We start from the raw sequence: 17,180 nt of genomic DNA on the forward strand, positions 1-17,180 counted from the left end.
CAGTTCCCATTGTTCCAGAAAGCCCTGAGCAGCTCTGGGCATGGATGGAGTGTGCAGAGCTGAGTGCCCTTCACTCAGAGCTCTCCCTCAGCTGAGGGCTCTGAAGGATCTCTCTGGCAGAGCAAAGAGCTGTGGTGATCCCAGTGCATCGTTTGTCCATTTCTCTGCCAGGGCAGACAGACAGCCACTCACCCAGCGGGTGAGAGATCTTGTCCAGCACAAGATCCGAGGTGGGGAAGGCTTAAAAAAAAGAATCACAGAGGGAAGTACAAACCTGGCACAGTTGGGACGCTGAGCCTTTGATCTCCCCGTGCTTTAAGCTCCCCTGGAAATGGAGACAGGGAGTTTTCCTCCCCTCCTCAGTCCATCTGTCTGTCTGATGGCGTTCCTTGGGGCAGGGCTCTGCTGCAGCACAGGCAGAGAATGATGTAAAGGGTGGCAGAGTTCTGTCCATCCCCTCCCCTCTCCATCCAGAGTCTGCTCACATTTGGTTCTCGTTTTTTTTGGACAAAATCCCCCATTTGAGTCCTTCCAGGGAGCCAGCAGGAGACATCAGTCCCACAGCCCATGGCAGCTCCTGCTTGGGCCGGCTGGTGCTGCTGCCTGGTTATCAGGGCCCTGCAGATGCTAAGCCCCACTTGGGGCTTCTCTTTTGCAAAACCTTAACGGGATTTGAGGAAATGAAAGGCTTTGGATATCTGCAGGTGCCGAGCCAGCACTGCAGCTCAGCCGAGGTGGGAATGAACAGGGGTGCCCAGGCCAGCAGCGAGCAGAGGGAGCTCACTGGGAGATGTGGCTGAGCTGCCCAGAGGGTTTGGGGAAAGGTCACAGCTTTTGGATGGTGAAAGTTCAGTGTGAATCCGAGTGGGTCTGGTTGGGAGGGAGGGGCTGTGGAATGCAGGCAGAGCTGTGTTGGGAGGTGAGCCTTCCTCGCCTCCTCCTCTTCCTTGTGCTCCCTGCTCCCCCAGCACTGCCAAAACAGCTCCATGCCATGCTCAGTTCTGGGTGTGCGTCCTTGCAGCGCTGCTCTGGCTCACTTTGGGGAGTCCTGACCTGCTGGGGGGCTCCAGGAGTCAGGACAGGGACAACAGGGACTGAGGAGCTGGTGGTTGTCCCTCCCCAGCTGCGTTGCCCTTGCAGGGGCAGAGGAGAGCGTTCTGCAGTGCAGAGAAGGAGTTGCTGGCACGGTCAGGCTGACCCAGCCGAGCCCCCCATCACCAGTAGCACCATGGGGGGAGCTGGAGCTGTGGAGCAGCAGCCTCATCCCACTCCTGGGGGTTTGGGGGGCCTGGGGCTCCCCATGACAAGTGTCCCCAGCCCCTTGCCAGCTTGGCAAGCCCACTGCCAGGTGTCAGTGCCCAGAGCAGAGGTGACCAGAGGTGCTCAGCCTGCCTGGGCTGCTGCAGCCCTCCCTCCCTCCTTCCTTCCTTCCCTGCAGGCAGCCCCTTCCTTCCTTGCAGGACCCTGCTGGGCACCTCTGCCCAAACACCTGCATCCTCTCTGCCCCAGCCACGAGCACAGGGTCACACTCTGGCCAGGACACCTGCTCTGGCTGCAAGGGAGCCACGGTAGAGGAAGGCAAAGGTCTGGCAACATCTGTGGGTGCCATGGGGCCAAAGCCACCCTCACTGGCAGCAGATGCTCCCCAGGGGCCCCTCAGAGGTGGGCAAGCCCTCGGAGAGGACGGGGAGGATGGCAGCTGAGGGAGTGGGTCTGCAGGGTGCTGGGGAAGGGCAGGGGCCGGGCACGGTGCGGGGGGCTCATGCCATCAGCTAATTCTCCTCCCGGATGGGCCGGATCTTCATCTCGGTGAACTTGAGGGAATACTGCCAGCCGGTCCAGGAGGACCACTCGATGCCGTCGGCGTAGGAGCTGTGGTGGCCCTTGAGGTACTGCCCGTTGAGGTTGGACGTGTGGCAGTTGCGGTACCACCAGGCGCCGTGGTAGAAGGCGGCGCAGTTGTTCTCCGAGTGGTCGTTGTCCAGGTCCTTGGTGGTGAACTTCATCCCGTTGTGCTTCAGGAAGGAGTCACCTGTCCCAGGGGAAAGGAATCCTGATGGGCAGGAAAGGAATCCTGATTCCTCCTGCCCTGCCCCGTGGGGTTCTTCTGGCCACCCACCCCAGTGGGGCTCCAACAATGGGGCTCCAACCTCACCCCTCCCCATCTCCCCAAGGCCGCAGGGATGCAGCCAGTGCTGCTGCCAGAGGCCACTGCAACACCCCAGCGAGGAGATGGGGTGAGCACCCCGTCCTTCTGCCCACCTGCTGTCCCCGAGTAGTCGGCGATGCTGATGGGGTACCCGTCCTCCTCGGGGTCCACAGAGAACAGCCCCACCCCGAAGCTGCCGTAGTGGGCGAAGGCGGTGCCGTTGTCGAAGTCCTCCAGGTCGATGCGGAGCTCGTAGCTGCCCTGCACCGTCAGCAGGTGGATCCTCTTCAGCCCTGCCCGAGGGAAAGGGGTCAGTGTGGGGATCCCACAGGGATGGGGTGCCCCCAGCCCATCTCTCCCAGCCCCTGGGTGCTGTGCAGGGGGGTCTCGGTGTCCCCTCCGTGGCAAAGAAACCCCAGGGGAGCGCAGGCTTTGCCAGCAGCCAGCAGTGCCCCCACACACCTAACCAGTGCTCTCCTGTCAGCTTCCCAAAGCCGTCCCGGTAGGCTTCCCAGCCACGGAAGAAGTTCACGGAGCCGTCCTCCCGCCGCTGGAACACCTGGGGACACACACAGAGCATCAGCTGCGGGGCTGCTCCAGCCTGCGCGCCCCAGGCACCCCCTGCTGCCCACCGAGCTGCCCACCCCTCCCTGACACTGCCTAATTAGCGGCACAAATTAAACCCTGTCGGCTCAGTGATTGCACAGGGATGAGCTCCCCGGGGAAATGCTCCATCCCAGGGGTGGGCGAGTCAGGCAAAACCCGTCACGGGATCCTCTGTCTGGAAATGTGAGTGGAGCTGAGGAAACCTGAAGCTCGTTGGGAAGTGGTCGGGGTCCCTGCAGTGGTGGGCACCCTGCAGCTGCCTCCCAACAGCCGGGTCTGCTCCTGCCCGGGGAGCAGAGTCAGGAGGGCACGGCCCCAGGTCTGTCCTGCCCTGTGAGCTCTCCTGCCAACAGTGGGTGCTCAGATCTGTGAAAACCCAGCGGGGCTGATTTCTTCCTCCTGGATCTCCTTGCTCTCCTGGGCAGGCACCCCATTATAAAACATCATCTCTGTGACAGCCTCATTAATCTCCCAGAGAAATTAACTGTGGAGCTGCCTGCTGACGGCCCTGAGCCCTGCAGAGCCCCCGGATCCCAGCCAGATCCCAGGGCTCAGTGCAGCTTTTCTGCTCGGAGCCTTTCCCTTTTCTCTCCCATCTGCTCATCAGCCCGTGTGCCCTGTGTGTTTCATCCCCTTTTATCCATACTTTTTGGGTTTGATTTATTGACAGCGATCCAGAAAATGCTGCTTCATGCCCGACCATTTGAACTTAATTAAGCCTCCAGCTCTGGATTAATTGCATTAAAGTTGGCTGAGCAGGTCTGCCCCGCTCCCACTGAGCTCTGCGCTGCCGAGGCCGTGGTGGGGACAGCTGGGGTGACTTAGGCAGAGCCCTCCCAGCCTCCGGCAGCCCCGGGGCCAGAGCACCCCATCTTCAGAGCTGGGCTGTGCTGCCCAGCCGAGCTTCCAGCACCCCAGGACTGGGGAATGGGGATGAGCCCTGAAGTTGGCTGGGAAGCCTCCATGCTTTGCTCCCCCGGCTGCTTCTGCCCTCCCACACAGGGTTTCATCCTGGCGTGTGAAGCAGAACCTCCTTGTGAACCTCTCAGTGCTTGCCCTGCCCCAGATGGGTGTTTTGGGGGCTGGGGGTGCTGGCTGAGGCTCCGGCACACTCCTGGGCACGGCACAGCTCTGATCCTGCTGTACTTACCTTCTAGAATTAGAGCCTTAATTTTTATCCCTCGCCTTGAGCACTTGAGAAGCCGTGGTTAAGCCCATTTAAAGGGGCTTTCTTCAGGCTTGTTGGGAAAGGGGGACAGCGTGGCTGGCCAGGGGCCTGAAGCTGCTTTTCCCCAGCACCAGCGGCTCCGTGGCTGGCGCTGGGCACGGCGGTGGCTGCAGCACCAGAGCTCCCTCCTAATCGGCTTTGACCACGGTTCTAAATAGGCCAATTGCCTGAGTGGTGCCCAGGGAAGCGTGTGGGACAGGGCTCCACTGCCTGAGCCTCAGAATCACCCCAGGAGAAGCCTTCAGTGCCCCTCTGCCCACCAAGGGGGCTCAAACCAGGTTGGTGCTGGTGAGCTCCTGTGTCCTCCCGAGTCTCCTGCTCCATCCTCATCATCTCTCATGCACAGCCCCTTCTGTGCCTCTTGTGTGCACCCACCACGTGCAGGCAGGGCTGTGGGAGCCTCCTGGTCCCCCCTGGGGGTGCTGGCAATGCTGGGTGCACCAGTGACCCGCGGGCTCATGGTGCTCCAGCCCTGCCTCGCTGCTCTTTTCCTCCTCATCAAATATGCATCACCCCCCTCTTAAGCAAAAAGGATTTCCCTCCCTTCTTTTAAAGGCAAGGCTGAAATATTTATCTCCCTCATTCTCTGCCTCCCCCGGTTGCCCCTGTGGGGCAGGGACAGGCTCCTGCAAAGCCACAAACCCGGAAAAATGGGTTAAAAGAAGAGAAAAGCAGGAACACCAAGCTGTGCCTGCCGTGGCACCGGCAGCTTCCTCTCCCTCAGCTCCACCAAACTCCTGGAGGGCTTGAAAGCCCCAGTGTGGGGACATGCTCAGCCGTCACTTCAGCAGCACAGAGCTCAGGCTCCTGGGCCAGGTTTGGCAGACCCTGCAGGGCTGTCCCCAGGGTGTGCTCTGAGCCTGTCACAGCAGGGAGAGCATCCTTGGGCTCGGCCAGGGAGGAAGCTCTGGGCAGTGCAGAGCCAGTCCCCAGGACGTGCCAGGCCCTTGGGACAGCCTGTGGGCACACAGCTGGCAGCACTGCCCGTCCCAGGAGCTGCTCCTGCCTGCCCTGCCAGCAGAATTGTCCTCTCCTGTTTGTGGTGGCACATAAAGCACATCCTTTGGAGACAGAACGTGTTTCTGTGGCTGCTCCCAGCCCCTGCCTGGGGTTTACCCAGCCCAGTGTCTGCCCAGCCCCTTCCCTCTCTGGGACCCCTCCAGCAGGGGCTGAGCACTGGTGAGGCTGTCCCCACCAGTGTCCCAGCACAGCCGGTGCCCCTGAGGCTGGACGCTGTCACTTAATGTCACCAGAGCCCTTGTCCTGCTGGCACAGCCTTTTCTCCTGCACTCTTTGGCTTCCCCAGCATTTCCCAGCACACGCTGCCCAGGGAGGTGATGCTGGGGCACACAGAGCACGGCTGCTCCTGGGGCTGAGGGGCTGATCCCAGGGGGTTTTGCCCCAAAGGAGGAGCAATGGGGGCTCAGGGGCGCTGGGAGGAGCGTGGGGCATTTGCAAAGACATTCTGAAGACAACATCACGTGAAAAGGAAACTTTTTGAGCCCTCCTGGGCTCTCAAAACAGCCCTGCCTTGCTCAGCCTTCCCCAGGGGGGACAGGGAGCAGGCAGGACCTGCCTCTCACGTCAGGCTGTGGGGACAGTGAGCTCCTGAGCTCCCCATGGCCTCGGCTGCCCAGGCAGCCCAAAGCTGAGCTCAGCAGCTCCCCAGCTCCGAGTCAAAACTGATTCAGCTGCTGCCATCGCTTCCACCCACCCACCCACATGCAAATAAGCCCAAATGTCAGGAGAAATCGCTCCAGAGAGGAGGAGGAGGAGGGAAGGGAAGGGAAGGGAAGGGAAGGGAAGGGAAGGGAAGGGAAGGGAAGGGAAGGGAAGGGAAGGGAAGGGAAGGGAAGGGAAGGGAAGGGAAGGGAAGGGAAGGGAAGGGAAGGGAAGGGAAGGGAAGGGAAGGGAAGGGAAGGGAAGGGAAGGGAAATTTCCCAGGCTCTGCCCCACGGCACCCAGCCGTGCCATGGCTTGCCTGGAGCCTGGATCAGCCAGTGCCCCCACACCCCCAGCCCCCCGAGGTGGCTGAGACAATCCCTGCTCCCAGGGCACTGCAGGCACCTTTGGGAGCCTCTGCTGCCCCAAGAGAGAGGAGCCTGGGGTGTGCACCCCAGCCCAGCTCTGGCTGTCTCTGGGACCCAGGCAGGGCAGAGCCGAGCTGGTGTCTGTGCCACCCCACTCCCAGAGCCTCCCGGAGCTGCCAGGCTCAGAATCACTGCTGTGCCCCCTGCCCAGCCCTCCCGCCTGCAGCAGCTTTGAATAAGCCTCTGAGTGCCTCGCTAATCACCTTGGGCTGCTCTTCAGGCTTGGCTGGGGCTGCTGGAGGCTCTGCAGGCTGTGCACGGGCTTTGCAAGGACCCTCTGCACCTTGGGGAGCCAGAAGGGTCCCCCTCTCCCCTCTGTAAGCCCCCAAGAGCTGAGGTCCCCGGCTGTGCCGTGCCTCAGTTTCCCCACTGGAGCTGCTGGTACCACCGGACACCAGAGGTTCCTCCTGCCCAGGGTGGGCTCTCGGAGGTCCAGGGCTCATCAGCCCCCGGGGGCAGGGGGGCTAAGCTCCCTCCTGGCCCTGCTCAAAGCTGCTTAGGGGAATCAGATCGCGGGGATTTTTTTCCAGCTGGAGGGGTGCTGGCCAGCTCGGCTCACCCAGCGTGTCCTCAGGGCAGAGGCTGCCTGCCCGCCCTCCTGGTGAGACCCCACCGCCTCCTGGCACCCCCTCTCTGTCCCACTGGCACCCCCAGCCATGTCTCCAGGGTGGGGGAGCTGCTCACACCCAGCTGCTCCCCGGGGCACTGGGGGCTGCGGGCTGGGGCTGGCAGAGCCCCCAGCCCTGCTCCCTGCCCTGTGTGATCCCAGCACATCGCAGCCACCGCGGCAGAGTGAACCGGACAGGAGTGAATCAGCAGAGCAGCCCGCTGCCCCAGGCACCCCGGCCTCAGATGAGGCCAAACGTGAGGGTTTGGGGTGTGCCCTGAGCCCCAGCACCGCCTCACTGGCTGCACGGGGCAGAGCACAGCCACACACCCCAGCACAGCCCCAGCACAGCCCCAGCACAGCCACACACCCCAGCACAGCCCCAGCACAGCCCCAGCACAGCCCCAGCACAGCCCCAGCACAGCCACACACCCCAGCACAGCCCCAGCACAGCCCCAGCACAGCCCCAGCACAGCCCCAGCACAGCCACACACCCCAGCACAGCCCCAGCACAGCCCCAGCACAGCCACACACCCCAGCACAGCCACACACCCCAGCACAGCCACACAGCCCAGCACAGCCCCAGCACAACCACACACCCCAGCACAGCCCCAGCACAGCCCCAGCACAGCCTCAGCACCCCAACACAGCCACACACCCCAGCACAGCCCCAGCACAGCCCCAGCACAGCCTCAGCACCCCAGCACAGCCCCAGCACAGCCCGGCCCTGCTGAGAGGGACAAATTCCAGAGGTGGCACCTGCCTGACCCCCCTGCAGCTCCAGCCCAGCTCAGGGCTCTGCCTGGCAGCGCTGGGAAGCTCTGGGTGCACAGCCAGCACCCCTGACACTGATTGCCCTCCTGATGGCACCCCCGATGTCCAGAGTGACATGTCCCACGCCCAGCAGTGCCATCAGCAGGGTCCCCTCGTGGTGGCAGCTCACCGTCCAGCCGCCCCCGTCCGTTGTCATGTCACAGTAGACCTGGAAGCCATCGGGGTAGTGGGTGGGGAAGATGGAGTAAATCCCGTCCTCCTGCTGTCCACTGGCATAGATGTCAAAGCAGTCTCGGGGCCGGGAGCCTGCAGCGTGCCATTGGGGTGGGGTGGGGGGAGAGCTGGTTAATTAATGGCCTAATTTAATGTCTTGCCATTTCTTCCAGGCTCCCAGCCCTGCTGCCAGCTCTAGTTGCCAGCTTGGTGCTACTTTGCTCTTTCCCTCCCTTCTCCTGTGATGCTCGGGGTGGGCAGTGCCAAGGGGGATGCCACCACCCTGGGGACTCCCCAGCAGCTGGCAGGGACTGTCCTCGTGTCCCTGTGAGAGGGCAAGGGCAAGCTGGGACCCAGATGGGGACAAGGGAGAGCCCAAGGAGGCTGTGGGCTCCCAGCTGCAGCACAGGCTCCCTCAGCTGCACCTCAACCCAGCGCTGAGGAATGTGACTCTATCCCTTGCAGGGATAAATCCCTGATGGAGGTGAATGCTCTGCCACCCTCTGTGGGAGCAGATGGGTTTGTGAAGGGGCTTTTGGGCTGGTTTATGGACAACTGCACGGTGAGAACTCCCCCTTCCAGCACACACCTTCCCCTCTCCCTCCTCCTCCACCTCCCCGCCAGCCCCTGCGCTGTATGAAATCCTTCTCCAGGATGCTTTGCCCCATGCTGGGTGGATCCCCCCTCCCAGGAGCAGCCCCAGCATGCCGGGGCTGGCAGGGATGCCTCTCACCGTTGGAGCAGCCCCGGGGCCGTGCTCCCCGGGCCGGGGCTCGCTGCAGGTCAGCCTTGAGGCGGGGCCGGGCTGCGCCGCGCTCCTTCTGCAGCGTGTCCAGGACGTCGCTGACGGAGCTCACCAGCCGAGCCATGTTGGTCTGGCTCTCCGAGAGCAGCTGCGGGCAGGGGACACGGAATTGTGGTTAAATGGTGAAATCCCTTCCACATCCCAGCCCCTCGGCCGCTCTGCTCAGCAGTGCTGGGGTGTGGGCTGGTGGGGACATAAATCCATAGCAGATCACATAAAACATCTCTGCTGCTTTTTGGCAGGGATCAGGGGCCAGATAAGGCACCAGGGAGGAGAAATCCCCAAACCTGGGTGCATTGGTGCTGCAATCCCATGGGATAAAGGGCATCTCTGGGCAGGGGACGGGATGACGGAGGCGGCAGGAATAGCCGTGTCCTGAGGCAGCCGCCAGCTTTATCATTCCCTGAGGTGACCCAGGCTGGGACAGTGACACGGGGTGGCCGTGGCAGAGCATCGGGATGGGAAGAGAAGAGAAGCAGCGAGAAACAAGCAGCTCTGGGCAGAGGGAGTTGAGTTCCAGGAGGGTCAGGCATGGAGCACCCAGCCATGCCCTGGATCTTGCTGCGACACCTGGCAGACCCCTGGCATGCTCAGGTAAGCATTTCACACAGCTCATTGGCCAGGAGATTTTGGGGACTGTAAAGAGAGGGGGCTGATTGCTGCATGAACTGCCCTTGAGAAGGTTCTGTGTTGTTGGCTCTGTCTGGAGCTCCCAGACTGGACCTGGAGCTGGGACACCCTCGGTGTGGCAGGCTGCACACCTGGCTCACTGGCACTGGGGTGCTTTGGCAGGGAGACACTTCCCAGCTTCCAAATCCCAAGCACTTGCCTTCAACCTCAGCTCCTCCTGCAGCTCTCCCCTGGATGCTGAGGGCTGCGAGCAGCCATGCCCCCAGGGACACTGGGACAGGGAATTCCACCCCAGGGACACTGGGACAGGGAATTCCACCCCAGGGACACTGGGACAGGGAGTTCCATCCCTAGGGACACTGGGACAGGGAATTCCACCCCAGGGACACTGAGACAGAGAATTCCACCCCAGGGACACTGGGACAGGGAGCTCCACTCCCAGGGACACTGGGACAGGGAGTTCCACCCCAGGGACACTGGGACAGAGAGTTCCACCCCCGGGACACTGGGACAGGGAGTTCCACCCCCAGGGACACTGGGACAGGGAGTTCCACCCCAGGGACACTGGGACAGGGAGTTCCACTCCCAGGGACACTGGGACAGGGAGCTCCACTCCCAGGGACACTGGGACAGGGAGTTCCACTCCCAGGGACACTGGGACAGGGAATTCCACCCCCAGGGACACTGGGACAGGGAGCTCCACTCCCGGGGACACTGGGACAGGGAGCTCCACTCCCGGGGACACTGGGACAGGGAGTTCCACCCCCAGGGAACCCCGCCTGGCACCGCCAGCCCCGCTCACCTGGATGAGCCTGCCCTGCTCTCCCTGCAGGGCGCTGAGCTCCTGCCCCATGGCGCTGTGCCCCTTCTTGAGGCCATCACAGTCAGCACGCAGCTGCACGGCGTGGCTCAGCAGCTTGGCCACCTCGTCCGCCACCGTGACCAGCAGGGCCTTCTGCTGGCTCTTGGTGGCCTTGGCCTCGGCGTCGTGGTCGGTGACGGCGCGCAGCAGGGAGCTCTGCAGCCCCTCCACGCGGCCCAGCGTGCCGGCGGCGCTGGGGCAGTTGGGGTCGATGAAGATGTTGATGCGGGAGCTGTCGGCTTTCTCGATGGTCACCAGGGCGTTGGCCTCCTCGGGGTTGGTGCTGATGACGGGCGGTGACTCGGTGACGGGCGTGTGGTAGTGGTTCATGAAGAGGATGGCCCCCGTGACTGTCACCGCCAGCAGCACGGCCACCGAGAGCAGGACGGTGCACAGGATGTAGCCACAGCTCATCCTCTGCGGGCAGACACAGGCACACCGTCAGGACAGCCCCATGCCCTCACCCCCGAGGTAGGCTCTGCACGGGCTCTGGGGTCTGGCAGTGACATTGGCCGTGGGGTGGGTGGTGGCAGAGGAGTGAGGGTGGGGACCCCAGGGAGTGTGGGTCCCCAAGGAGTGTGAGGATCCCAGGGAAGGTTGGGACCCCAGGGAGGATGGGGACCCCAGGGAGGGTGGGGACCTCAGGGAGCGTGGGGACCCCAGGGAAGGTGGGGATCCAGGGAAGGTGGGGACCCCAGGGAGGATGAGGACCCCAGGGAAGGTGGGGACCCCAAGGAGGATGAGGACCCCAGGGAGCCCTGGGGCTCTGCAGGGACACGGAGGCCACGGGCAAGCACGGAGTGAGCAGAGCAGCCTGGGAGCGGGCTATGAAATAATAACGAGAGCGAAGGCACGGCACCGCCGGCTCCGCTGGCATGTTTTATTTACAGCAGTGATCCTCGGCTGCTGGAGCAGCCCAGGCTCCCCAGGCGATGTGTGTGGGGCTCCCTGCTGCCCTGGGCGCAAATGTGGGGAGAAAAAGGGAAAACACCTCGTGTCCCTCACGGCAGGACCGCAGGGAGAGCAGCACGGGTGGCTGTGGGTCACTGCTGGGGTCACGTTGCCCTGAGTGTCGTGGGGACCTGCTCTGCACAGGGCAGCCCCCAGCTATGGCAGGCAACTTATCTTCATCCCCCTTGTCACCTCATTTCCTGCTGGAGGGGGGCAGAGCTGCTCCCAGAGCCTTTGGATCAGTCCCAGAGCCTCCTGGCAAGGGAGAGCCCGTAGCAATCACTCCCTTTGCTGTGGGAAGGGTCTCTGACCCCCCCAGCCCCTCTGGCAGCTCTGCTGCTGCTCAGGCCCATCAGCTCAGCCCGTGGCCCCTGCTCCGTGCCCACCAAGAGCCTTCTCCCTGCCAAGCCTCAGGTGCCAGCACAGGGGGTGCAGAGCGTGTGAGCTGCCACCCGGTCCCCTGGGCTCCCGGTCCCCTCCCCTCCTCGTTACACCTGCAGGACAGAGGCTGTGATTTCCCCCTGACCCTGGCCGCGGCTGTCACAAGGAATTGCAGGGCTGGCAGCAAACTGCAGATTCAGAGAGACAAAGACTACTTTCCCCAGAAACGAGGGGAAAATTGCTGCATCTGCAAAGATTTCCCAGGCCCTGTCCCCTCCCGTGCACATCTATCTGGAGTGACACCTTCCTTCAAGCACCCTTCATTTCATTCCCTCTCACGCAACCACTTGCATTGAGGTGACCCCACAGCTGCAGGGGGCTGCCTGGGGGGCTGAGGATCCCCACCAGCCCCAGGGTGTGCTCTGGCTTTCTCCTCTCTCCGTGGAGTGAGGCTGCAGGTGCAAACAGCCCTGGGATGAGTGGGAAGCCACCTGCAGGGAGCTCTGTGAGGAGACAGCCCCAGGCTCAGCGCCTCGGCGCGGGTTAAAAGGAGATGTCAAAGGCAATAAGGGCAGCTCTGGGCAAGCAGGGGCTTGAGGAGTTTGCCTGGTGTGTGTAGACACAGAGCCCTGGCTTGGGGGCACAGGGGACACCCAGGAGCAGCAGGATGGTGGCAGACAGAGGTGGCACATGCCCTTGCTCAGATCCTTTTGTGGACACCCCAAGCTGAGCTCAGCTGGGCTCCTCAGCACCCTGCAAGCACAGAAGTGACAGGAGGGGTGGCTGTGCCCAAAGGCCAATGTCAGGTGGTTTGGCATCTACAGGGAGAGCAGGGACGCTGTCCCTGTGGTTGTCCTGGCTGTGACAGCACCCTCACCTCCAGGACTTTGTGCCCTCCCATGCTGCTGCTGCTGCTCCCTACAACGCTGCCCATGCCCAGGAGGGGCACATGAGGAGCTGCAGGGCCCCAGGGTCCCCCTGGGGAGCAGTAAGAGCTCCCAGAACAGAGCCAGGAGTGGATGAAGCTCCTCTTTCCACGGCCACACAATTCCCAGCTGGGCTGTAACGCACCAAAACCTCACAGCCCTGCCCGGTGTGCTGCCACACCAGGAGCTGTATCCAGCTGTTTGCCAGCCTCCAAGCTCCACAATCACTGCCCTCCCACCAGCAACAGGAATTGGGGGCCAATCCCCTTCCAAAATGATCCTCTCTGCCTGTGGCTGCAGGATCCTGAGTGGCAGCAGCCTCAGGAGTCCCACGGCATTTTGCTGGCAGGTTGTGTTACCTGGCAACCTGCGGTGGGGAGAGGAGGCAAACTCAGCCAGTGGCACCAACAGCATTCCAAACTGGGCTGGGGGTCCCCCCAAGCCCCCCCAGCAAAGCAGCACTGCAGCAGAGTGCCCAGCTGCTGGCATGGCACCCTGCAGATACCCCCTGCCACACACTCCTGCCTCTCATGATCCACAGGGTTCCTACTGTCTGTTCCGTGGCCTCAAGCTCCTGAAATTCTTGTCAAGACTTTTGGACAGCTGTAAGACATCCCCCTGCCCTGGTTATTGATATTCCGATGGGGATATCCATTGGGCTGGGGGTCCCAGTGTCTTCAAATCACTCCTTCCTAAGGAGAGCAGGCGCTGTGAGACTGAGGGGTGCTTGGGATGAGCACATCTTTGCTTGCAAACCTGCTCTGGAGCCTGGAGGGAGCCCCAGGCAGGATCTAAGGGACGGTTGTGTCCCTGGTGAGTCAGGCTCTCCATGCCCTGCCCTGGCACAGGCAGTAGATCTACACTTGGTCACCCATGGAGGCTGGGTCCTGGGTGACCCAGCCACACTTTGAGCAGCTCTGGACCCAACCAGGACCCTCAAAGCAGCCCCCAGCCCACTCAGCCAGCCAGACTGGGGATGGGGACAAGCAGCTGCAGCACTTGCAGCCTGTGGGAAGGGAAGGACATGAGCTGGCTTGTCCCCAGGGCACCCAGAGGTGGCTGCTCCCTGGAGACATGGATGGAGAGTGGTGGCAGGAGAGGCTGAGCTCTGCACCTGCTCTAGGATGAGGAGGTCCCCTATGCTCCTGCCAAAATCCCTGCTCCTCTCCAGCTCAGCAGGCAAGCGCTGCCTTGGGATGGCAGGCAGCGGTCCTGCAGCCTGGCTGCTCTGCCCCTGGGCTGTGCCCTCAGCCAGGGACGAACCAGAACCTCTGTTCTGCTTCCCAGGCAGGTGGACAGTGTGGTTTGCATCGCCCAGGCTCAGCTCCTGGTGCAAACTTTAGTCCAGGCACCCGCACCTTCCTGCCGGGGTCCCCCCAGCGCTGCGGGCGCCCCAGGGCAGCGAGGGTCCGTCCCCCAGCCCGAACCTGTGGCTCATTCAGAGCTGCCTGAGCAGCTCCGTCTGCATCCTTGCTCTGCTCCACCGCTCTCTGTCCGCCCTCGCTGCCCATCCCCGCTCCGCCCGGCTCGGGGCCGTGTCCCCCCGCGCCCCCCGCGCTCCCGGAGCGGCCGAACTGAATCCCGCTCCCTTTTCCTGCTCTCCTCCGTCTCCCAGAGCCTGCCTGCCCCCGCTGCCACAGTCTGCGGGTGGGGAAGAAGAGCGGAGAGCAGAGAGGACGGGGAGGATGGCGATGGAGCCGCTCTGGGTGAGCGCGCAGGCGGGCTGCGCTGGGATTCCGCCGGGGCTTGCGGAGCTGCGAGCGCAGCACCGGCTGCTCGGCAAACTCTGTGCACCCCCGGAGCCCCCCGAGAGCCCCCCGGCTCCGCGCTGCCCTGTCCAGCCCCCCAGGGCTGCTGGGGCTGGATCCATCCTGCGCGGCGGGGTGGCAGCTCCGAAAGGATGGCACTGCTCGAATCCCGGGCTGTGCACAGGGAGGGAGCCCTGCCAGGGAGGGGAGGGCAGGCTGGTTTCTCTCTCGGGGGGTCAGGGGTGCGCAGCCCCTCTCCAGTGAGGCGCGGGAGCTGCTGGCAGAGGGGAGAAGTCAGGCAGAAGCCCCTCTTGCCTTGCTGCGGGTGTCAGGGGACAGCAAAGTGGCGGAGCCGGGGTCCAGCGTGTCTCACGGCGGCTCCCCCAGCCTTGCCCAGCTCCTGGGTGCCGAGGAAGGGCAGCACTGCCAGCGCTCTCCCCTTCCCTTCACTCGCAGGCTGGCTGGGGATGTGCTGTCCTCCAGCTCCTGGCAGACACGTTTCCCTTACTCCGCGCTCCTTCTCCCACCCTGCCGCGCTCAGCGCGCATCCCTGCCCGTGCCTGTCCCTGGAACTGTCCAGGGCCGGGCTGGATGGGATTTGAGCGACCTGCTCTAGTGGAAGGCGCCCGCGGCAGAGGGGTTGGAGCTGGTTGAATCTTTCACGTCCCTCCCAAGCCGAGCCCTCCCGGCTTTCTGGGGCTGGCCGCCGCTCGGCCGTGCCGGGGGGCTGGCGGAGCTGGCACACGTGCAGCGGGATGTGCAAGCGGGCTCGGGCACGTGCCGGATCCCCGCGTGTCACCGCAGGCTCCGCCGCGCCCCGCCGCAGCGCCGGCCTCCCCCCAAAAACCTGGGATGGGAGCCGGGGGAGCGGCCGGGACCCCCGAAACGGGAGGGGTGAGTCCGGCTGCAGCGCGGGGCTGGGATGCCAAATCCCTTTTCGAGGGTTATTTAAGCAGTTCAGAGCGTGTAGATGTTCAGCAGAGGCAGCCCCGGAGCATCGCCCGCTGCCCGGCCGGGCAGCCCCGGGCTGGGTGGGAGCGCTGGCCGCAGGTTAATTAACAAATTGATTGGGAGGGGGTGCAGCCCGGGGGGCTTCGCACGGGGGGGACTGGGGAGAAGCTCGGCACGCTGGGGTGCGCCGGGAGAAAAGCTCGCCGGGGACACCGGGGGGTCGCTGGGACCCCCGGGCTGGCTGACCCCCCCGCCCCCCTTGCCCCCCGCCCCGTACCTGTGATTTCTCCTGCTGCCCATCCTCAAGTTGCGAGGCTCCTCCCACGGTTTTCCAACGCTCGTTCCCCATCGCGCCGCCAACTTCCAGCCCAAGTAAGTGCCCGGACCCCCACAAGCCCCCCCAAACCTCCTCCCCGGCGGCGCAGCCCCCGGCCCGCCCGCGCTGCCCGGCTGGCCGCGGCGGAGGACGGGCGGCGGCGGCGGCGGCGGAGGAGGAGGAGGAGGAGGAGGAGGGAGGGAGGAAGAGGAGGGAGGGAGAACACGGGCACGGACACGGGGGTGGATCTTCCCTCCCCGCCCGCCCCGATCCCCCCCGGGGCTCCCCCGGCCCCGCTCCGGGCACCCCTCCCGGTGATGCCCCGGGGGATCTCCCCGCCCCCCCCAGCACCGCCCGCCGCCCCCCGGCCGCCCCAATCATTCCGGACCCGGACCCCAACCCCCCCTCCAGCCCCGGGCTCCGCAGCTGCCCAGATGTGGCAGCACAGCTGGAGGAGCGGCAGCAGGTAAGGCGGGGGCTGGTACCAGCGGGATCGGGGGTGCCGCAGGGGCCCGGGGGGAGAGCGGGGGGTGCCCCCGGAACCCGCTCACCCCCTTCCCGGAGCTACGCCCCTACATCCTCCTTGGAACGCCCCAAGCTGGTGGGGCTCAGTCCCACCCGTGGGCAGGGATGGGCAGGGTGCCGGGCGGGGGGGCGGAGGGGGTGGCACTGGCATCGCCACCCCCCCAAACCTTTGTGCCCAAGGGTAGCCAAAGTGTTGGGAGGCTCTCTGGGCAAACCCCAGGGCGCTCTGGGGAGCTGGGGCTGGCGGGGCCAGGCAGCAGCCGCCCCCCACCCCCTCCAGGGTCACAGCGGTGCCCAAAGCCCAGCGCTGCCAGCCCAAAGCCGAGCCCTGCGTGCCAGGGCTCCCTCCCGGCCTCATGTGCCGCCCCTCCCGTGTGGATGTGGTTTTCCTTCCCACAGCTCTGCCGCACCTCCCGTAAATCTTTTATTTGCCACTTGTCTGACCCGCGGGCAGGAGCGCTGCCGGGAGGTTCAGAGGAGCACCGTGAGAGCAGCGATGGCTCAGCTCCGCTTCAATCCGCCCGGGGGGAGGCTGAGCTCTCCCCCCAGGCTGAGAATCCCCCGGGAAACCTCCTGGGCAGCCCTGCAGCCCCTTGTCCTGCAGCGTGAGGCTGTCCCCTGGGCAGAGGGCACCCCCCAAACCCCCTGGGGCTCTGTCCCTGGAGCTCAGCCCCAGCCGGGACCCCCCAGCAGCGCCCTTGTGGCTCCACTGGGGTGGGGGCTGGCTCCCCGAGGGGGCAGGTGTGGCACAGGGGTGGCAGGGTGCGTGCCTGGGGGACGAGGGGTTCAAGCAGCTTCTCTCCAGGGCACACACCCTATTTTGGGAAGAGCTGGATGCGTGCTGGGCTGGCAAATATTCCCAAAGATCTCTCTGGGGCGGGGAGGGAGCACAGGCGTAGCCTCAAGCCGTGGTTCCCGTGTGTGTGTGGGGTGTGTGCATTGTCTCCCGGCCAGGTGCAAATCCTGCCTTTGGCGGCAGGGATGTTTTGTGTGGATTTACCGGGCGATGCTCGTGGCTGGATGGTTTTCAAGGACTTCCCCTTGCAGCTGAGGCCGGCCAGCTCGTGTCACTGGTGCTCAGGGTGCCCGCACCAGCCGGGCTCAGCTCGCTGCTCCACTCAGCCGTGCTGGAAGCAGGAGGGGCTGGCCCCCGGGAAGCTGTTTAAGCTGAACTCCAAACAATAAAAACTTATCATTAAAAAGAAATGCATCTTGGCTTCATGTGGCCTGGCAGCGCGGGGAGGAGTGATTCAGTGGCTTGTCAGCCCTGGGCGTTAGGCACGCCGAGCTGCACAACTGGACACTCTCCAAGTCCAGCAACTCATTTTCTGCAGATGGAGCCGGGACCGTGCGGCGAGCTGACGCTTAATTTGCAATCCAACATACCTTGACATAACCCGGATCGCGGAGGTGGTGCA

The 17,180-nt window shown here is 64.0% G+C and overlaps 2 protein-coding genes across 4 annotated transcripts in view; one reads left to right on the forward strand and one right to left on the reverse strand.

Moving 5' to 3' along the window:
* Positions 1–1,579: 1,579 nt before the first annotated feature.
* On the reverse strand, positions 1,580–15,410 carry FIBCD1 (fibrinogen C domain containing 1). The gene is made up of 7 exons (XM_064393295.1): positions 15,199–15,410; positions 9,905–10,381; positions 8,401–8,560; positions 7,624–7,760; positions 2,612–2,708; positions 2,263–2,442; positions 1,580–2,032 (listed from the first exon to the last, which is right to left on the reverse strand). Exons 1-7 carry the CDS (start codon positions 15,268–15,270, stop codon positions 1,773–1,775), a joined length of 1,383 nt encoding a protein of 460 aa, XP_064249365.1. The 5' UTR covers positions 15,271–15,410; the 3' UTR covers positions 1,580–1,772.
* Positions 15,411–15,607: 197 nt separating this feature from the next.
* The window catches only part of LAMC3 (laminin subunit gamma 3), a 30,165-nt gene continuing 28,592 nt past the window's right edge, over positions 15,608–17,180 (forward strand). For all 3 annotated transcript variants that reach the window (XM_064393290.1, XM_064393293.1, XM_064393291.1), the window contains exon 1: positions 15,608–15,703. The gene's annotated coding sequence lies outside the window, so the exon portion shown is untranslated. The remainder of the gene's footprint in view (positions 15,704–17,180) is intronic.

This window comes from Passer domesticus, chromosome 18 (assembly GCF_036417665.1).
Source record: "Passer domesticus isolate bPasDom1 chromosome 18, bPasDom1.hap1, whole genome shotgun sequence".
Lineage (NCBI taxonomy): Eukaryota > Metazoa > Chordata > Aves > Passeriformes > Passeridae > Passer > Passer domesticus.